The 23,782-nt window shown below is 38.7% G+C and overlaps 1 protein-coding gene across 1 annotated transcript in view; it reads left to right on the top strand.

The window, feature by feature from the left end:
• Positions 1-23,782, top strand: part of dock3 (dedicator of cytokinesis 3) — an 835,931-nt gene that overhangs the window by 145,894 nt on the left and 666,255 nt on the right. The window contains 2 exon segments of the mRNA XM_076267926.1: positions 7,373-7,524; positions 18,441-18,525. Of these exon segments, the coding sequence (XP_076124041.1) occupies positions 7,373-7,524; positions 18,441-18,525 (237 nt within the window).

Below are 23,782 nucleotides of genomic sequence, written 5' to 3' on the forward strand. Positions count from 1 at the left end.
GGAATTGCCCAGCCTACTACTGTATAGTTAACTTTGGCCTTGGTGCCCTGACATGTGGCCTTTGTGCCCCCCACCAAATATGCCCAACTGAAGTCCAAGTGGCCTTGCCCCCAGAATGGTGAAATTCCAAGCCTGCTTGGATCCAAATAACAGTAATAGCAACCTTCAAGTCATGGTAGGGTTATGGTAAATTAAGCTATAAGCACATAGCCAATTAAACATGAAAAAGTGAACGGGACACTTTTTGAAACTATTTCAGCTTGTGTAGGCCTATCAGTGCTTTCTGAACATATTGAACACACTTTTAAAAATACTGTGATAATACCAAAAACCGTGATAATTTTGGTCACTATAAACGTGAGGTTAAATTTTCATACCGTTACATCCCTACATACAGGTAGTTCGGTAGAGAGCCATTTGATTAAATTACGTAGCTTTTTGTGATTGACAACATGATTCAGACTGCGTGCTCTCCCTGGGCATATCTCTACAATGAAACAATAATACAGCATATCTAGGCTAATTCTATATTTATTATATATATATATATATATATATATATATAATAAATATTATATATATATATATATATATATATATATATATATATATATATATATATATATATATATATACATACATATATATATATAATATCTCTTGACCAGTATGTTTGTTTTGACTGAAAATGACACTGCCACATGCCATGTAGAAGCATGGAATCAGAAAAAGAAACATATAACATTTTTATGAGAAATGGCGTGTCCAAAATTATTCATACCTGTTTTAAATAATCAATGGAAACATTTGTATTTGCCACTACAGCTTTCAAAATGTTTCTTGTAATACCTACTAAGCTTCTCCATGTCTCCATAATGATTGTAGAACCCACATTTTTAGCAGTAATCTACTGTAGGTTTCTGAGGCAGGAACGATTCTTTGCCATCACTCTGGCTCTTTGCTCACTTTTTATGGATTGAGGTCTAGGTCTTGAGGAATAGGCCACTCTAAAATGTTTATTTGAACGTTGGATATGGATATTAACTCTTGTCCAATGCACTCTCCCACCCTCACCCTGAACACTACAAAGTGATAAGCAATATCACAGTATACTCACTACAGCAAACTTAGTGTTGGTTGGTAGATAGTTTGTTTTAAAATGTATTCCACTACAGATTACAGAATACATGTAAAAATGTCATTTGTAAGGCATTCTGATAGATTATGCTCCCCCATAAGAAAATGGTGTATATTTTAACATTTAAATGCATCTATTTGGTGCACTTTGAAAAATTCAGAGGTTAGACTTGCTTATTATTTTTTATCTATGGATGGAAATATTTGTGCTGTAGCCTAAACTGTTTTGCACTTCAGATTTTTGAACATGCACACACAGGTGGAATAGTTATGATGATAATAGCCAACTGCAATAAGTTCACAACTACAAAGCATATTTGCTGAGGTTCATAGTTCAGAAATGGTCAAACATAGTTTACATTTCAGCACCCCATTAAATTATGCAGAAGTGGTCCCTTGTGTTGTTCAGATGGTTAATATAAGATAAGATAGTTACCTTGGTCATTGTAATGGCCATCTATAGGCTATATGCAACAGCTTCCTTTTTCATTCTGGGCTACCCATCTGGGAAAGTATGATTTGTTTTCCCTATATATATATTTTAAATTAATGTCACTAGGAAGCATGCCAAAAATACATTTTCATATCTGTTTAGGATTGTCTGCAATCTGGCAATATATAAACCATGATGGTGGGATACTCTATGGCTAAACAAATGTTTGTAGGCGGCTACTGACTATAAACAGTATAGTTAACAATTCGGCCCAAAGTTGGAGACTATTGCAATTTTCAAAACCGGATTACCCGGGAACTGATTATTGTACAGAGGCATGCTTTATATCCTCATTCATGCTGTTTATTGTGATACAGTTCCGATTAGATTTCATGCAAATTTCATGAGAGCTTAGATTCCGCTCGTTCATTCCGATTTGTATACTTCACCTTCGACTGAATCTGTACATGCTCCCACTTGAGCCTATCATTCAGCAGTACAATATTTCTTATCATTCATATGCCGATGACACACAATTATATATATCTATATCTTCCAATAATCCTAGTCCAGTGAATGACCTCATCCAATGCATTTCTGTTATTAAAACTTGGATGGCCCTAAACTTCTTGAAACTTCTTTTAATGATAATAAAATAGAGATTATTTTAGTAGGTCCTAAGGTCTTGAGATATCAATTTCATTCATTGTTAACTCCCCTGTCTATAAAATCATGTGAGAATGTCAGAAATGTAGGTGTGATCTTAGATGCTGATCTTAACTTTCAGAAGCACATATCTAATATTTCCAAGACTGTGTTTTATCATCTTAGAAATATATCTAAGGTTAGTTGCTTTTTAACTCAAGCAGACTCTGAAAAGCTGGTTCATGCCTTTATATCTAGTCGATTAGACTATTGTAACACACGTTTTGCTGGAATGACAAAACAGACCCTAAACAAACTCCAGCTTATACAAAATGCCGCAGCCATGAGTATTAACAGAGAATGTCTAATAAGGGGAGAGCTGCCACTCTCGGAAAACTTCTGGTTTCTGAACTGGTTGCAGTTCCTTCTGTGGTTCCACATGAGGGCGCTCGTCCACGAGTGCAGAATGAATGGAGGTCTATGGAGCTGTACCCCTCAAAATCCACTTTTCTCGGGATATAATTTATTTTCAAGTAATTTGAATATTGTATTTCGAAAGGGGAGGCAAAGAAAATACACTTGGTTGAGTATTATATTTTTTAAAGTCACTTAATTGTTCTAAAAATCCTTTCAAACGCGTCTATGACTTCATTCATTAGCACAATGCTAGCGTGTTATGGGCAACAACGACCCAACCTGTAAGAAATCAAAAGGACATAAGTACTCGTTCAGTCAACTTTTGACCTATAACCCATGTTGAAGTTATACAAACTACAATCAAATCTGAGATTTGTCAACGACAATCAGGTGAAGGAGACAAATTTAGTCGTCTAGCTCCATTGACTCCCATTCATTTTGCACTCATGGCGATCGCCCCCAGTGGAACTCTGGTGGAACTGCAACCAACATTTGGTACAATGGGACTTAATACGGAGTGGCCAGGCTCTCCGTAGACGGGCTCTGGTACAAACCAGAACACAAAGATCTCATCACATCAATCCAGTATTAAAATCACTCCATTGGCTCCCAGTAAAGCAAAGAATTGATTTAAAAAAAAAAAATTTTAGGTGTAGCTCCCTCATTGCATATATACCAGCCATTCATTCACTTGTTATCAGTGTTGGGAGTAATGCGTTACAAAAGTAATGTAATTACTGTAATATATTGCTGTTTGCAGTAACGCGGTAATGTAAGGCATTACTAAAAAAAATTGGGTAATATTTTACTCGGTACAAACTTCAGTAACGCGCGTTAAAATGCATTTTAACCCGAAATTAAGTGGTGTTTTTTTTTTAATAGTAGAACGTTATCTCCTGATTAGTTGAAGATGACTGTGGCTGCAGCAGACTCGAAGTCGGATTATTTGCTGGATAGACATAAGCCTACGCTCATTATTTTCAGCTTGTCAGAGACAAGGATATGAAGAACATAATAGTTAAGTAAGTGCACTTTGTGTGCGGAACCGAAAGATCTCTCTATGCCTCGCGAAATAGCACAAGTAGTTTAATGAAACATCTAACGTGGTGCCATGCTAATCTTTTTGATTCTTGTTAAAACACAAACTATGCTCTTAGTAGTGCATGTCAGCTTTGTGCTGTGAACTTGAATTAAAGAGATAAAGGGATAGAAATGCAGAAAAAGATTGTGTAGCATGGCAATGCCACCGCTCCCACCACGCGCATCATGCACTTTGCGTAGGGCATCAAAGGACAGAGGGGGCACCCACATATAGCCAATGAAAAGTAGCTTTACTGCAAACGGCGTTTCACTCAATAACGTTTACAATGTCAAAATGCACTAACACCATGTTACATGCAAGTTTGATACTTTTTGGGTTCTCTCAATCTCCACCACGTAGTACTAGAATGGAATTGGTGGGTCTTCAATAATTCGTTTTCCAAGCATTTCATGAAGCACGTGATATGCCGAGTCTACTGAAACGCATTCCATTCAGATAGCTAGGTGGCTACCAGGCACATAATTCACTTTTAATTGCAAAAAGAAATGTGAAGCAACATGTCACTGCACACTTCCATTTCCAAAGCAATGAAGGCTGCTTATAACAACTTAACATTGTGCATATTATTGTTAATATTGTGCTATCAATGTAACTCAAATAAACAAGAGCTGGCAAAAGGGCATTATGAGAACGTAAAGATAAATGTTGTTAAAGTGACAGTGCACCATTTATAAGTAAAACAGCATTTCTTCAGAAATTAATGTTTAAAAACACACAGTAATGGTCTTAAATTATAAGCCTTTTTATTTTACTTTAGGTGTTTGAGTTATCATTTAAATGTCACTCACTCAAAGCCACTCACTTAGGGCACCGAAATGGCCAGCTGGCCACCATCTTGACATTTCTTTATATAAGCTTTGATTTAGGCTCTCTGTTGATTTTAATGAGGAGGCCTAGGCCTTAAAGTTACAGTATTTCTATCACAATTTACCAGACTTTGACCTTTTGTTGGTTTTTAACAAAATTCTGACTATGATTGTTCCTTGTATTGCATCATGAGCACTGCTCCTATTGCATTCCTAGCTCAGTCATTATGCTATACCACATCTCCCTCCATTGAAAGAGCAATGAGCTGCATTGAGCGTAATAAACTGCATTTAGAATGCCAAATCCATATTTCTAGATATTTTGGTGAAAGTAACCTAAAAGTAATGCAATAGTAGTGTAATGCCTTACAATTCAGAGACAGTAATATTATAATGTAACAAATTACTTTGAAATGACAGTAATAAGTAATACATAATACATTACGATTTTAAAGTAACTTGCCCAACACTGCTTGTTATTATATGGATTTTAATCTCCATCTTTTTATGTCAATCTAGTCTTTATTGTTTGGTCATTTATTGTGTCCCTTTCTTTTGGAGCACATTGGGTCTGTGCTTGTCACATTCTATATAAGTAAAGTTGATTTGAAACTGACTATTCAAATTTCATGACTACAGTGGTTTTATTTAAATGACTCAGTTTATTTAAGATGTGGGCTAGGCTATATGAAATACCTGATTGTGGTTAATGTGTGTTGAGCACACACCTGATCTTGACTTCAAGATCATCCTGCTTGTCGCGCAAAAATTCTCCTCTGCAGGAGCTGCCTGTGTGAGGCGATTTCTCGCGCGAAATTGGGAACAATTTGCAAATTCCTGGAAGTTGAAACACCAATGGAGGCTGGAGGGCCCAACTCTTCGCTAACCCCCATAGCAGCCCATTCATTTAGGATTTTTTTGAAATCCCATAACTTCATACAACATATATCTTGTGCTGACGTTGTAGTTTCTGTATTATCTACATAAACAATACAAGGCAAAACAGGCTCAACTACCTCATACGTAACATTGGGTTCCCGTAAGAAGAATACTTAGCATGTCCGGTTGTAGGGAAGCTAACTCTTTTTGTCGCAAAGTAGGGAGATAACCGTGTTGTTTGGATAAGAAGCTCAGTCCAGCCAGCTCCGTGCTCATAAGCAAAACCAATGGGAAAACTATGTAGCCTACAAGACTATTGTATGTTAAGATAAAGCATTACATAGAGGCAGTTAAACCTAATAAAAAAACGCCACTATTCATTTCAGAGGTTTTTGATGGATTGACAGTAGTCTAGATCGGAAAGGGGGAAAGGAGATTATAACTTTTTTTTTGCTTTGCCATTGACTGTGCTTGAAGAGGATTATGTCTTGTAGTTTCAACATGAACACAACTTGATCATGTGTGATGATGATGTTAATAATAATAACTAAATAAATGCTTAATTTTGATGACTTTGAAGGCGAAGGAAGTGTGAGGAGAATTTCTGTGTGAACCATCTATCAGACGAGTTACAAGATTGAATTTGATGGCTAACGTCACAAAGTTAGAGTCTGAGAAGTACGATGGGAGGCCAATTGAAAAACCATTCAAATTTGTGTCGGTGCCCTCCCATTTCTTTTACAGTCTATGGTCGGGAATGGTGACTGTAAATAGGCCTTGATCTTGGCTTCAAGCTCGTCCTGCTTGTCGCGCAACACTGAAAAAAATTCTCCTATGCAGGAGCTGCCTGCGCAAGGCTGAAATTTCTCATGCGACAGAGGAAATTACGTCATTTTGATGACACACTGTCGTGCGACAGGTCAGGAATGGTGACTGTAAATAGGCCTTAACACCGTTTAACACAGTTTAATTTGAAATGTGACACTCTACTATTTACAAAGATTTATAACACAATGTGCCAGCATTTTAAGTGTCAGATACTCTGTAGCTAATAACATGTAGCGTTACAGAATATGACCGCCGCTTAGTCCTCCACGATTTGTCTCCATCTCCTACTCTTGCAAATCATGTGCATGTAAATGTGTATGTGTGTGCATGTGTGAATTTGCTTTTAGTGTGTGTGTTTGTTTGTGAGTGTGTGTGTGTGTGTGTGTACATGCATGTATGCATGCCTGTGTATGTGTTTGTGTGTACATTCGTGTGGGTGTGTGTTAGGGGGCGAATGGTGTGTGTGTGTGTGTGTGTGTGTGTGTGTGTGTGTGTGCATGCACACGTGCGTATGCATGCCTGTGTGTGTTTGTGTGTGCATTCGTGTGGGTGTGTGTATGTTTATGTTTGTGTGTGTGTGTGTGTGTGTGTGTGTGTGTGTGTGCATGCATGTGTGCAAATCACAAATAAGTGGGTATGGGCTAGGTTGATGCGGGCTCTTGAGACTACCATACCATAAACATTTTGTCATCTTGGGTGCAATGGTTCAGGTAGTTATCTAGCAAAAAACTGCATTTTTCAGGTTCTGCCTGGCGCTGTGGGGGGTGCATGTATGTAAATGTGTTTTATGTAGTTTGTGGAGGACTGGTTCAGAAACGTCACATCCATAACACCAGTTTTCCCTACCAAAATGACGCATAGTTTCAAAAACACACTTTTTGTGTTCATTCAAGTCTCATGCTACATGCTACATATAATGGTTTCGGCAGTTTCCTTAAAAAATCACAGAGTTTGTAGAAAACCTGTAATTTATCATAAAGGTAATATTTTGTGAACTTGATGTTGGGTAAAATTCTTTGATCTTAGAATATTTTAACATTATTTTTAAGTTATTTTGTATGAATATAATCCCTTTTGCCATGTCTCAGTTTCTTTTACTAACCACCCCATTCCTCTCTCTCCCAGCAAAAACACAAAGTAGACCTCTTCTACAAGCTGTGTCATGTTATGAATGAGCTGATTGACCTGCAGAGGCAACTGATATCTGGTCATCTAACTCAAGATCAGACCTGTGATGTGAAGCGCCACATAACAGTACGTCTGGACTGGGGCAATGAGTAAGTGCCTTTTAAAAATGTCATACACCTAGCACAGAATGTGGTAACACTTTATTTTAATGTGTCGCTATTACAGTGTACCTACCTAATTAGGTACAGTGGTACAACCTGTGTAACAACATGTACTATCAGGTACTATCATTGTACTTGCATTATGTATGAGTGGGTACCTACAGTTGTTACATTGTAATACTGAGTGCTTTTACAAAACGTTGCCAATTTGCCTACATTTTCATCAGAGCCAAAGAACTGACCTGAGACCTGCTGGATGGGGTAAATCTGGCCATGATAGATTTGATATACAAACCATTCTTAGCTCCAGTCAAGGCCTCATTGTCTTCAGTGTACATCTAACAGCTGTGCTGCTACAACCTTGTTACTCTTTGATACAGTGGAATAAACCTATTAAGTGTACCAGTTAATTACTTACATGTACATATGACATGTATGTTATGTCTTCGATGTCTTGGAACAGATCTACTAATTCACATGTACTGTGTGGTGTAACAGCAGACACGTTTCAACACATCAATTACAGGATGCATGACATCATTGACAGGATGTATATGTACATGTAACTACTTAACTGGTACACTTTATTTTAATGGGTTTATTCCACTGTATCAAAAGAGTAATAAATGTGTACCAACACAGTTGATACATGTACTACAGTATGTAGGGTAATGGCAGACATGTTCCAAGACACCAATGACACAACATACATGTAATATGTAATTGTAAGTACTTAACTGGTACACTTCATTTTAATGGGTTTATGCCACTGTATCAAAGAGCAATAAGTGTGTACCAACACAGCTGATATATGTACTATGTAGTGAATTAGTAGACCTGTTCCAAGACATCGAAGACACAACATACATGTCACATGTAAGTAATTAACTGGTACACTTAATAGGTTTATTCCACTGTATCAAAGAGTAACAAGGTTGTAGCAGCACAGCTGTTACATGTACACTGAAGACAATGAGGCCTTGACTGGAGCTAAGAATGGTTTGTATATCAAATCTATCATGGCCAGATTTGCCCCATCCAGCAGGTCTCAGGTCAGCTCTTTGCCTCTGATGAAAATTTAGGCAAATTGGCAAAGTTTTGTAAAAGCACTCAGTATTACAACGTAACAACTGTATGTACCCACAAATACATAATGCAAGTACAATGATAGTACCTGATAGTACATGTTGTTACACAGGTTGTACCACTGTACCTAATTAGGTAGGTACACTGGAACAGCGACACATTAAAATAAAGTGTTACCCAGAATGTATTTGAAGTATGAATTAGTCAAAAGAACTACAATGAATAAGAGTCTTGCATCCTGAATGATCTTTAATGAGAAATGTAAACAGCAAGAATTTGGATTTTGTGAAAAATACAGTGAATATTAAGCAAATGAACTAAAAGCAGGCGACTTAGATATCCATTGTTACATCTATTATGGATTAATCAAGAAATAAATCTCAGGACGCAACAATCTACATTGGTGGTTACATTGATCCCAATGAAGTTCACTGACTTGACAAGCACAGTGAAATGTTCATGGAGGCATCTTGTATCAGTGTTGTTAGGTATCAGTGTGGTGGTTTTGATTTACCCTGATGTGTTACAATAGGTTGTTGGTTATGATTACCATTTTTTTCTGGACTATAAGGCACTTTTTTCATAGTTTGGCCAGTCCTGCGACTTATAGTCAGGTGCGACTTATATGTAAGGGATAACAGATGCCGAGGTGTCCTGTTATACGGAATTAATGGACGAGGGCGAGAGGCAAAGAACAGGCTCAACCGTCGTCCTACTATGGTTGTTATAGTTACCATTCATAAGCATTGATATGGAACGGTGATTAAACCTTTTTTACCAGATCTAATTCATAGGTGTCCCGTTATTCAGAATTAAAAGCCACCCCACCAGCCAATCAGAAAAGAGTATTTCTTCTCTCCGGGTGATAAATCAAAATGTATATAATTTAACATGTTATTAAATGTTCATTCCTGCTGATTGACCTGAATCTCTGCATAATCCAAGGTAACATTACCGTCTACAGCCACTAGAGGGCGCTCTAGGCTTGTGACTAGCAGAGCCGTATATAGAGAACTAATTTAGCCTATTCAGCCTCCCTGGCACTTCCCATGTTCAACACAGCCAACAGCATTTCGCTAATCGTTAGCATCTAGCTAACAAATTGCACAGCAAAGGACAACGGCAGTTCAAAAGAGGGTAAGCAAACAAACGTCTAGTCATTGTTAATATTCCACATCTGGCAGAAAGGAGACATCATCACAACAAACTGTGCAACCAGGAACTGACATTTTAATTTCCTTGTCACCAAGCTACATAGCTGCCAACTCTCACGCATTGGCCGTGAGACACACGCATTTGATTAGTTTTACATACTCATACGTCACACCCCCGATATCTCACGCTGAAGTGTCACCCCGGTTGGTCAGATGCCTGAAAAATGAGTTTAGCCTATCTATAGATCTACCTGTTGAGCCACGGTTATGCTTTCAGAGACGGTGAGAGGGTTCAAGAGCACCCCCTGTCTGTGGAATTTTCTAGATTTTCTCTCATTTGCGATGCTACTTCAGAAGCCGTCCCAGGCGCATTCCCCCCGCATTTCCCCGGCTTTAGCTATGCTTTGAGTATTATTGAGTATTTTTCACGCTGAAGTGTCAACCTGGGGGTCGTTTCTAGAAAAGTTAGCAACGACGTTGCTCAACCACCATGGTACGATGCAACTTGCGACCAAACAACGACACTGTTACACCTGTTTCCAGAAAGCATCGTACCTGTGTCGCAATTCACTACCTCCGACGTTCGAACACCATAGTTCCAACAACGTTGTTGATGATGCAGCGATACATATAATTGGTGGAAACAGTGGCAACGTGTAATACCCCACCCCCTAGAAATGTTCTGTCACGGCCTATGTCGACATGTTTCTAATCTAAACCGAGTGATTAATGCTGGTATTGTCATTGCCATCAGCCAAAACCTAAACCTATTGCAAGCATATAAAACAGTTAAGCAGACCAATATGAGTCATTATTTGTGTTAAATATCTATGTGTTGGAAAATAGCCTGGACAAATATCTGGGTATCCCATAGGTTATCAACTGTCTCGTGGGTTAACGGCAGTGCGTTGGTGCACTGCGCGCTCGGCCGGAGTTCGCATCCTATCTCTTCTTTTCATCTCTGAGTAAGAGTAGGCCTACGAGACACAACAATAGGTTTTAACCATACATATTTATGTATATAGTTACTCTACATCGAGAGACCATAGGTACAATACAATACAATTGTAACACTTTTTTATTTTTCCAATTCAAACTCGATTTACACAAAGACGATAGACTTGAGAGCTGTGAAATTTGACCAGAACAGAGTCGTACATGTCTACTCCATGAAAGTTGAAACAGAATTTAAAGAGACTGTAGAGACTGGTGTTACAACTGACCCGCACAGGTCATGTTTTTATTTTCATTTAATTGCATTTGCTGTGACTATATAAATCAAATGGCACTCATGTTAACTTGAAACAGAGGGACTGAAGATATGAATGACATTGAAGTCCACACGCTCAAATTTAACGAAGCAAACTTAAACAAACAGTTGCGGTTAAAAAATAAATAAAAAATCGCGATGCTTGAATTTTGCACCTTTTTGCTTAATATCTCTGGTCTAATTTATAGTAGACCATTCATATTTGGATGGCTGTAAGATTATACATAATTACATGATATGTGTCTGTTTACGTTTCCGTAGCTACACCATATCTTGAGAATAAAAGACTGTTACATTTGTACCGCTGTTACAATACCAGTTCTCCCCTAGGTCAAATACCTGGCAGATGAGGTTCAACTAAACTAAACCTATATATATGATATCACACATCAGGTGAACATGCGGAATCTAAGCTTTCCAATGATATTAGCGCCAAGTTGCTGTGATAAATGGTTCGCGAGAAAATTTAAATTGAACCGACGTGCAATTTAGGCTAATCATATTTGCATTTTGCACACAGTGCACACCCATTACTCTCGGTTTAATATTTCACTAACCCTTCACACAACACGTGGCAAACCCAGTATCACAATAAACAGCAAACATACCGAATACGAGGATATAAAGCATGCCTCTGTGCAATAAGTGGTTCCTGAGTAATCCGGTTTTGAAATTGCAACACATTTCTACATAGCCTCATTGGGGCGAAATTATAATGTATTCTAATGTAAACTATTTGTCAGTAGGCCTACATAAATTTTTGTAAATTGCCCAGCCATAGATTATCCCACTATCATGGTTCTTATATTGTCAGGTTCCAGCCAATCCCATTACAGATAAATTAATATATTTATATTGGCATGCTTCCTAGTGACATTAATGCAAAAATATGAAGAAAATCAAATAACGAGACACAAATATTGATATAAAGCCTGACATAAGCCATATGCAAACATTCACATCATGCAGATATGGGTACATCCTGAAAAAGGAATAACATGTAGGCTATAGGCTATGGCCATTACAATGACCAATATATTATCTTAAATAAACTAGCTGAATAACACAGGTGACCACTTCTGCATAATTTCATGGAGTGCTGAAATGTACACACATTTTTGAACATTTCTGAACTGTGAAATGTAGCATATGTTTTTGTGGTTGTGAACTTATTGCAATATCACCATAACTATTCCACCTGTGTGTGCATGGTTATAATTCTGAAGTGCAAAATAGCTTAGGCTACAGCACAAATATTTCCATAAAAATAAGTAAGTCTGACCTCTGAATTTATTTTGAGAGTGCACCTGATTGATGCATTTAAAAGTTAAAATATACAAACAAACACGTGTGAAATACCAGTGCTGTTTTCAGCATCTGTTTAGTGCATTTTCATTGGATTCTCCCATTTGCGCGTAAATCGCTCATAAACTTTTTTTTTTTGTTACACGCATTCTCCCATTCCTCTTCTGTCACACACACAGTGACAAGCACCAAATCCCCCGCAGTGTTGAAGAGATCCGTCACCCCCCTCACTTTTGAGGTAAAAAGCCTTATAGGTATGCCAAATAAATAATAACCTATAGGTTTACGCTAGGCTATGTAAAACTCCCCATTAACAGCATCACGTCACTAACCACAGCGACTGCACAATCTCGTATTCACTCTGTTGGATATCTGAAGCCAGTTTGTCTACTTAGATAGTGTAAATCCTCAAATTATGGCCGGGGTCTTAAGACAAAGTACAGGCCTTTAGGGGCAGGATTGTATTCGAGACAGCCCTTTATTTCTTATGCGAGTTTTATTTTGAGACATGCGTTTCTTGGAGCGGCATACTGGTAGGCCTTCAAAAGCATGACATTTTCGGTTTAGTTTGATATTTTAATTTACTTTTGGACTGTTTGATTATATTGTTAAATGTTGGGACTGATGGGCACTGAAATCTGGGGAGGTATTTGATGATCACTATTACGTATGTAGTTGAAAGAGTGTTGGAATTTCAAACAAACCTTTCATGCGTTCATTCAAGGTCCGCGGGGCTATAATGGAAACCTTATTGCGTAGCCAAGTAGCCTATATATTGAGTTATTTTTAAATTATGCATGATTTACTTTTTATTAATTTTGTAGGCTGGCTTTATTTTGTTATATAGAAGTATCTAAATAACCTGTTAAAATGTACCAGAATTCAGGAAATTGCATCTAGTCCAAAACAATTTTTCTGGGGGAGGACCCCCATACCCCCTGCTAAAATGTCCCACCCACTTTCAGAATGCCTCCGACGCCCATGGTCCTACTAGTAGGCTAGATCCCTTAGATACCAATGTTAATTTAACTCTGGGACCCTGGTCCCAGGGATGGATTACTGCACGGGGCCCAAGGTGTCAGGGGGCCCTGAAGCCCAAGCCTTTGCATGGAATCATTGCCTCAATATCAACACATCAGAATGTAGGCTATGAATCTGATTAATTTTTGGTATTGGCCATCCCCAAAATGCACCAGAATACAGGAAATCACATCAAACAAATTAAAAAAATTCTGGGGGAGGACCCCCAACCCCCCCTTCCACATATGCGACAATTAGTGGGGAGCCCTTAACTCATTGAGTGCCAAAACGTAATATTACGTTTTTCCTTCTCATGCGTTGAGTGCCAAAAACGTAATATTACCTTTTTAGCTTTTTTTTTTAAATTCCGAAACTAGACACTCTAACACACCTTATATGTGATTTTGGGAACTCTGTGATAAATGAAAATGAAATATATGACGATCGTGAAACTCATGAATCTGGACATTTTATCTGGACATTTTATCATAACTCGGTTGCCGCTTTGGTTTGAATCAGTGACGCATGCACGTCAGGTCAAAACCAGGCCATTTTCGTGGGTCTATCACTAGGTGGCAGTCTCGCCAGGTCTCGCTGATCACTTCCCGGAAAGTTTACACAAGTAAGTAACAGGCAACACTTCATATTTCATGAAAGACGTTATATCTCCATTTCTAGAAAAAAACAGCGATTTTGATGAAAACTAGCCACTGTTTAGCTTGGGATTTCTCAGAAACAGAGGCGTGTAGAAATACACAGTTTGCACCCACCGAGAGCTTAAAGTCTTACCTTTTAATCAAGCTATTGTATGTGTTCATAGCTATAACACAGAATATGCTGTGGCTGTACAAAAATCATCAACAATGGTCTAGATTGCTGGCACTCTAGGACAAAGCTCCCGAAAACAGCTTGGCATTCAATGAGTTTATACATGTGGGCCCAGGGGCCCGAAAGTTCATAATCCGTCCATGCCTGGTCCCAACACCTGAGAACCACTGATGTATGTTTTTTTTTACTGTACGGTATAATGCTGAATGAGCCAAACAAAAATTTCCGCAGCAAAATTTGGGTTGGCCCCACCAAATCTCACTCCAAGGTTTTTTGAAAAGTTGGCAGCCCTGAAGCTAACCAACTTCAAGCTGGCAAAATTGTGTAGCCTAGCTGAATAACTGTGTTACGTTAACATACCTATCGGATACCTATTCAGTCCCGTCTTAAGAACCCTTAACCCTTAAGAACGACCATTAACTATCCGTAAAAGCGTACCGTCACACTTTTGTGTTTGTCTTCATTAACATGAATCTTTTTGGCCTTTTTGGATTTTGTGAAATAACTTACATTTCTAAATAAATGTGACTTATAGTCCGGTGCGACTTATATATGGTTTTTCCTCTTCATGATGCATTTTTTGACTGATGCGATTTATACTCCGGAGCGATTTATAGTCCAGAAAATACAGTACTTGTATGGTTGGCTGCTGTGAGAAATTACTAACAAATATCACAAGGAATGTACAATGTCTGAGTATGAATAACTAGCATAATGCATTGAAAATCCAATTAAGTGCATTTCTGACATTAATCATTTTCATTCTTTCAAGGGCCTCAAAATATTGATTTATTGCAAAAAGTAGGCTAAAGATATAGTAAATGCTTAATAATTCAATTCAATTCAATTCAGCACTTTATTTGTTCCCAAGGGCCATTCACAAGTTATTAATAGATGGTTAGTTATGTATTAATTAGCCATTAGATCAAAGAATAATGCTGCTCCTGAAATGTCAGACTCTTGCAAGCGCTCTCCCTGTCAAAAACCTGCAGAGCTTTTCAACCTGTGAGAATTCTCCCCTCTGTCATGTATGCGTGAAGGAGGGAGTTACACGTTTTGGGAGGAGCAACCCCAAAATCTAGGCACATTCTGCCACTGGCTTAAGCACCTTTTCAGCTACGTGCTCCTGAGGGCTGTATTAAGGTTGAGTGCCACTACAAGGTGAAACAGCATATTGCTCGATGTCGGCAGTAGGCCTAGTTCTAAATATATGTAGGTTACACAGAACGTTACAAATGAATATTACAGTATCACATTTGGTGCTTTAATATGCTGATGCGCCCTTATGTTTTTCCCCATTACAGTGTCACACGGTGGCATATTTCCCAACATTTCTTTATGCATGAGGCTACATTGTTAAATAGGGAAAACCCTGTTATAATCACCCACTTTAGATATTGGAGCTTACCGACTGTGCATCTTCAGTTTTAACTTGACGTGAAGTCATAATACTATGACTTAGTTCGAATCTATCCATTTCTTTCCAACTTCATCGAGGTCATCCATACATTTGCACAGGTGCAGTGTTGGGTGTAACGCGTTACAAAAGTAATGTAATTACTGTAATATATTGCTGTTTGCGGTAACGTGGTAATGTAAGGCATTACAAAAAAAATTGGGTAATATTTTACTCGGTACAAACTTCAGTAACGCGCGTTACAATGCATTTAACCCGAAATTAAGTGGTGTTTTGTTTTGATATTTGCAAACACCACGCGAGAACAACAGAGGAGAAAAAATCAGCGCAAAATAGTAGAACGTTATCTCCTGATACTGGTTGAATATGACTGCTGCAGCAGACTCGCAGGCGGACTCTATTTGCGGGATGGACATAAGCCTACGCTCATTATTTTCAGCTTGTCAGAGACAAGGCTATGAAGAACATAATAGTTAGTGCACTTTGTGTGCGAAACCGAAAGATCGATCTCTCTATGCCTCGCGAAATAGCACAAGTAAATTAATGAAACATCTAAAGTAGTGCCACGCTAATCTTTTTGATTCTTGATAAAACACAAACTATGCTGTTGTGCATGTCAGCTTTGTGCTGTGAACTTGAATTGAAGAGAATAAAGGGATAGAAATGCAGAAAAAGATTGTGTAGCCTGGCAGTGCCACGCGCATCACGCACTTTGCGTTGGGCACCCAAATGTAACCAATGAATAGTAGCTTTATTGCAAACTGTGTTTCACTCTTCATCAATAACGTTTACAATGTCAAAATGCACTAACACGATGTTACATGCAAGTTTGATACCTTTTGGGTTCTCTCAATCACCACGTAGTACTAGAATTGGTGGGTCTTCAATCATTCGTTTTCCAAGCATTTAGGCTACATGAAGCACATGATATGCTGAGTCGACTGAAACGCATTCCATTCAGATAGCTAGGTGGATACCAGGCTCATAATTCACTTGTATTCGCAAAACGAAATGTGAAGCAACATGTCATTGCATACTTCCATTTCCAAAGCAATGAAGATTGCTTAAAACAACTTAACATTGTGCATATTATTGTTAATATTGTGCTATCAATGTAACTCAAACAAATAAGGCTTGTAAACAAGAGCTGGCAAAAGGGCATTATGACAACGTAAAGATCAATGCTCTTAAAGTGACAGTGCACCATTTATAAGTAAAACAGCATTTCTTCAGAAATGAATGTTTAAAAATACACAGTAATGCTCTGTAAATAATAGGCCTTTTATTTTACCTTAGGTGTTTGAGTTATCATTTAAATGTCACTCACTCAAAGCCACTCACTTAGGGCACCGAAATGGCCAGCAGGCCACCATCTTGACATGTCTTTAATAAAGGAACTGTATGTAAAAAATGTATTTCAATTAATCATAAAATTGCCCTGATATGTCACTAGACATTAAGAAATCATGTTCATTTCAAATACTTATATCACTGACAACAGTAGTCTGGCCAGGATATTGTCATTTAAAAAGTGAAGTTGCAGCCCTCAACTGATGTTGATGTTGTCATGTTGTGTTTTGGCCTAATGCGCCACCCTCCACCTATCTACTAATCACAAAGTCAGTAGTGTTTCGTCATCCGGTTGCCAACTCTGCCAGTCAGAGGGGAGGGGAAGGGGATACACCGCTCTACAGTAATTTGAAAGTGATTGTAGTACCAGTTTTGGCCACAATCTTACATACGGTTCCTTTAAGCTTTGATTTACAATATAGTAGGCTCTCTATTGATTTTAATGAGTAGGCCTAGGCCTTAAAGTTACAGTATTTCTATCACAATTTACCAGACTTTGACCTTTTGTCGGTTTTTAACAAAATTCTGACTATGATTGTTCCTTGTATTGCATCATGAGCACTGCGCCTATTGCATTCTACTGTTGTTAGCCTTAAGCCTAGATCAGTCATTATGCTAAACCACATCTCCCTCCATTGGAAGAGCAAGCTGCATTGAGCGTAATAAACTGCATTTAGAATGGCAAATCCATATTTCTAGATATTTTGGTGGAAGTAACTTAAAAGTAATGCAATAGTAGTGTAATGCCTTACAATTCAGAGACAGTAATATTATAATGTAACAAATTACTTTGAAATGACAGTAATAAGTAATACATAATACATTATGATTTTGAAGTAACTTGCCCAACACTGCACAGGCGTCTGCACTATTGTCGAGCAGCATAGTTTATATTCTCTTTTTTTTTTAAGTATATTTTTTGGGCTTTTTTATGCCTTTATTCCGGATAGGACAGTGGAGAATGACAGGAAGCGAATGGGAGAGAGAGTCGGGGTGGGATCCGTAAAGGACCACGGGGCGGGAATCAAACCCGGGTCGCCGGCGCACGGTGCAGGTGCCCCAGCCAGTCGCGCCACGGCCGGGACCAACATAGTTTATATTCTCCTGTCTCTTGATTTGTTTGTAATGGAGGCTGGTATTGTTATGCCAGTCTCTCTAATGTATTGGAAACTGCAGGTGTCAGTCTACAGTTTTGTTAGCATAGATAAATTGATATTATGAGAAGCAGCTGCCGTTGAAACTTTTTTGTCAACAGCGAGTTTTTAAATTATAAATCTACACACCTACAACACAATTTGTTTTCTCTTGCCCAAAATGGAGTCAAATTCTGGGTAACAGCTTTGTGAAGAGTAGAGACATTTTTAATCGTATAACCTGACCATCAGACTGTACTCTTCCACTGCTTTTTCTGATATACCTCCATTCAATGCCTGGCCTTCCCTATCCTTTGTTCCTATCTGTCTTATCTCTGTAGACACTTGGGCCTGGATCTTGTCCCCAGGAAAGGGTTTGAGATGGTTGATGCAGACCAGATCAGTGTGTCAGACCTCTACAAAATGGTAGGTGGACATGCATTTTTTCCCAATGACAATCCATTAGGGCTGTGTGTGTGTGTGTGTGTGTGTGTGTGTGTGTGTGTGTGTGTGTGTGTGTGTGTGTGTGTCCTCTGCGTGTGTGTGTGTGTGTGTGTGTCCTCTGCAAGCTTGGGATGGTATTCTTCTATTTGTGCTTGGGGTGTCAAATTAGGTACTGTTCACTTGTAGCATTCTGGAGCATCTCATCCCCCTTCCCTCACACAGCACGTCATATATCCAGGCCAGTAAATCTTCTCTACCACCTCTTTACACTTTGCAGGGTAAAGCTATAGAACTGGTCTCCTCCTAAAAATACCTAGGCTCTGTATTGAAGGAAGACTTATCGGTAACACTTTACTTGACGGGTGAGTTCATAGCACATTCATAGCAGCTGTTAGCCTAGAAATCTAGACGTGCCCCTAGCGGCAGCAAATCAGGGCTAGTCTAGCAACTCTCCGTTGGCTTGTGAGCTCCAGATCCCCAGACTTCGCCGGGCCAATGAAATCAGGTATAGAGTCGGTAGGTGGGCTTAACATAATGAATGATGGCAGAGTTGCAACGGTTTGGCTTGAATTCCCTGCTACTTGAAAACAAATAAGATGGATGTTGCTGTTGGCGAACAGTGTGACACGAGTTAAGCTTTTATTAAGTTGGCAAACGTTTGAACTAGCCAACTAGCTCCGCTGGTGGGAAACGCATGGGACTCATAGCGCTGCCGCTGTCCTATTGCGTGCAGAGGGAATTTGAAAGACAACTGATTATCCCGCCCCTCGGACTGAGCACTGCGAACGGTGAGTGTCCAGACCCTACATGTAAATGTGGGTCTGGCTCGCCAGGCTAAGCAGCTGTCATAAACTGCACATAAAGCATTCATGACTGTTTCATGAGACATGACTCAACATTCATACCAAACCTTTCATGAATGTGGAAGACAGAACGACGAGAGCTTGTCAAAATAAAAGTCCAAAGTCGCAAAGCAGCATTGCTGTTTGGTCCCAACCTCTTACCTGATCATGTCACATCTAAGTCAATGGGCTACTCCAGTGCCAAAAAGACAGAACATGGTCAAGCAAATATTTTTTGTTTCATAAAAAATATATTTGTTTTATGATGTAACCTTTGCAGATGATTTCTCATCTTTTGCTACTGGGAATATCCAACCGTTCCAGGTTACACAAATACGGGTCAGCTTAATGTAGGCTAGTTTACCTCCCAGTGTTAAACTCAGTGATTACAAATACTTCACAACTTGTATAGTAAAGGTGACATTCGACTTCATAAGATATTCATGAAATATTTACAAAGATACACAAATACAGACTTTTATTTTGACAAGTTGTCGTCGTTCTGTCTTCCACATTCATGAAAGGTTTGTTATGAATGTTGAGTCATGTCTCATGAAACAGTCATAAATGCTTTATGTGCAGTTTATGATAGCTGCTATGAATGTGCTATGAACTCACCCGTCAAGTAAAGTGTTACCGACTTATCATTCAAGTTACATGTTAAACAATTGCTATCTAAGTTAAGGCTAAGGCTGGGGTTTTATTTTCGGAATAGTGCCTGTTTTTCACAGTCAGCCAGAAGAAAGTTGGTGGAAGCTACCTTCTTACCTATCTTAGATTATGGAAATGTTTTTTTTTTACAGAAATACCACTAAGGGCTCTATCTTGCGTCCCAGCGCAATTGACTTTGTATACTCGCGCTTTTTTCTTTCCTATTTTGCAGTCAGCGCATATTGGAATTTTCCCTCCACAGGTACATGCCTGTAAATTAGGGAATTCGATTGTGCCCACGGGGGCAGTTCAGCGAAAAGACGGGGCGTGTTCCGGCGCAAACGTTCACTGTTGATATTTTGCAGTTTCAGAAAACAATTCCCTGGTCTAAAGTCTGTGGCACAAATGCAGATGCTATTTTAAGGGCGCATGCATGACCACAGGCCTGCATGAATGAATGCGTTGCACACCAATCTACAGACACCCCCGTGCACAGACGGAAACATTCAAAGCCTTGATAATATCTGTCCATTTCCCGGTTTTGTTCGTACATTGGTGACCTAAAAATTGCTGCGTGCGTGCATTAAGTTGATGATAATGTGTTTACAAACTCTACTTAACAGAAAATATTGTAAATAGCCTACTGTCATGCAGTTAATGGGATACTGTGCAGTGTTGAAAGTTAGGTCAACTTGGAAACTGTTTCTCGTTGTTGAGTTTGCTGAGGGTAAGGAGCCCTTGCTTGGCCGCCTGTGCTGCGCAACGCACACTTCGCTCTTCTCATCTATACATCCTAGTTCCCTTTTTCTGTAAACCATACATAATTTCAAAGAAAAATATTACCACTCGAGGGAAAAGTGTCCATTAAGATGTGAAAAAATAGGCATAAATCTAGCGTACACATTTTCATGAATCACGGATGTGTTGATGACATAAATTAGGAAATATTAGAGGACTTAAGGAGACGTGATGTTGAATTGCATGCCGATGCCATTTAACCCAAATGCCCCAGTTCTGAGGTTGTTGGCTGCTGGAACCGAAAAATGGACTGCATTTTCTTAAAAGACAATGTGACTGAATGTGACTGAAGTGCGGGCAAAGTTTGCACAGAAATGTACGATTTTTCCCACCCTCATCGACCTTGTCATAAAACTTGTTTAAATGATCACACGACGCCTCCTTGCTGCTTTGTCGTCTACATCAGCCTTTCTCAAACTTCTTTGACCTGAGGCCCAGTCAAGCAGGCTTGTGCAAAATTCCAGAATTGAATTGAAACTGGCTCTTAAATTCCAATTAAATTCTTGAATTTCACTTACATTTCAATTGAGGTAGCAAACAGGAAGCAGAATTGCAATTCGAATTGTGCACAACCCTGCAGTCAAGGCATACTTTGGGGTCATAGGGCCCACCTACATGAACCCACCCCCTCCTCCCACCCCCCATCAAATTGTAATGATATCACAATTATTATTATTTTTATACTATATTGCTATACATGCACTTCAAAACAGTCAATGTTTAAAGTGCTAAGATTGTTCACAAAAGTTTGTGAAAGCATGCACATCAGAGTACTGCTTTACTAATGTAAAATATAATTAGGCCTACAATAGTTTCATTATTTTTGCATTGTTGCATGATGCTTGCATGAGAAATACTTCTCAAAACAACAGCAATTATATGGGTGCCGTTGTTTTGGGATGTTTCCCTCATGCAAGCATCATACACTGATAGAGTATATATATGCTATTTAATTACATTTCATTTGAATGCCTGAATGTAAGAATTCAGGAAACACAATACCAGCTTTTAACATTTCTGTTGTTTTTTAGTTTATGTAAATCACATAACACATGAACTGTTTACATACTACTGATAGCCCATTACTGTACACAATAATACTGTGCCCATTCATTAACATATATTAAACATCAGGCGTCTTGTTTACACATTTAAACCATATTTGCACTTCGAATTTCGACTCCAAATTGTAGTAACTACATGTACGAAGTCTAACGAAGATAACCAGGTAGTCTTTTTAAAGATTACGTCGATTTTATGAGAATGCCAGCCCTCAGAAAAGCAGTAACTATTCATTCATTCACTTCCTTTTTTCTAGCAAAATCAATGTTGTTCTGTTTACACATTAAAACCATTTACACTTCGAATTTCGCCTCCAAATTGTAGTAGCTACATCTACGAAGTCTAAGGAAGATAACCATGTAGTCTGTTCAAAGATAAGATTTCGACAGAACTATAGACCTCGTGAAAGTAGAACCTAAAATGACTCCATTCACTTCATTGCAAAATCGCGGTTGGTCTGTTTACACATTAAAACCATACTAACAATTTACATTTCGACTCCACATCGTTGTAACACCATACCAAGGGTCTTAAGAAGTGAGTCAATTTGGCTGATTACGTTTTTAACGCATTTCCAGGGCTTGTCAGCTCAAAAAAAGCAGTGGCTATTGCTAACGCATTCATTTTCAATGCTTAGCATGTTAGCAAACATTAATAGGTTTATATATACAGTGGGCATCGCTTTCAAATGGCCACTTCAGTCGCGCATTACGAGGCGTGAAGCTTTAGTACCACTTTCAGCCACTGTGCGTCGCTCTGCCACTGTACATCGCTCTGCCTGCCGCCCCTTCTGAAAAAGTTTGATTTAGGCTACTTGGGTATGGCTTAAGGCTTGACTACATGGTGGTAACGGAAATCGAAATTTGCTGGCTACATTATTGTCAGTGTTGGGTTAACGCAACTACGCAAATCAAAACAGTGGTGTGATAATTGAGCCAGTAGAGAAATAACTGTTCAGAATTAATCTGTAGCCTTGGGTAGGCTTCTGCGACGTTTTTAACGGGCTACGCTATAGAGGCTTAGACAACTATGACCTACGTTTTGGTTTCGTAAATTAATTTGCCCTACTTCTTGACTGCAATGCAGTCAATTGACTGCTTGACATGTCATTTTTATTTTTCTGTACAATAAACAAATATATCTGCTTTATGCCGCAGAATTACATTCATATTTGGAACTTATATAGTCCAATGCATCTTTACACTATGTCAGTTATTTGTTTGCAAATTAATAATTATAAATATATTTAGGTTTCTAATTGATATTTACACTTCTAACCACCATACATCCATATTTTAAAATGCCCAAGGCAGAAAATACATACATTAAAAGCGGGGCTCCGAACCGGTTCAAGGAACGAAAATGAAAACCGAAAACGAACGGAATTTTACGAGGAGCCGAAACGGAAACAAAAACAAAATGGCCTTCAACTGTTCCGGAACAGAAACGTTATTCTGAAATCCACAAAACCGGTTAATAACATTTTTTTTCGTTCTCTATATAACAGCCTAATAATTTGATTTCTGCAGTTTGAAAAAAAAAAACCGAATAAATGGACCTTTGTTTTGTATATTTTGTCTTGCTGTTGTAATGTAACCTATCCGTCTGCCACTTCGGATCTTAGGCCAGCTCGTAGCGTAGGCTACTGAAACTGATTTGGAAATTGTTTGTAGCCTATGCGTAATAGCCTATTTTGCCTGTCCACGCCTTGTCGTTTTAAAGTCGGGATTTGAAATGTTTGCGCAATTATAGCCTATGTAGAAGAGTTAAACGGGAAATTTGAGATAGGCCTTGTCAGCAACAGACAGGTTCGTTTATAAACAGGGTTGGAATTATAGCGCAAGCCTTTGAAGATCTCCATAAACTTAGGCTACAACAGGTAAGGA

The sequence above is a fragment of the Alosa pseudoharengus genome, unplaced genomic scaffold, assembly GCF_046254945.1.
Source record: "Alosa pseudoharengus isolate Yale_2024_CS ecotype anadromous, Long Island Sound unplaced genomic scaffold, YU_APseudo_1.1 YU_APseudo_1.1_scf_5, whole genome shotgun sequence".
In the NCBI taxonomy this organism is placed as follows: Eukaryota; Metazoa; Chordata; class Actinopteri; order Clupeiformes; family Clupeidae; genus Alosa; species Alosa pseudoharengus.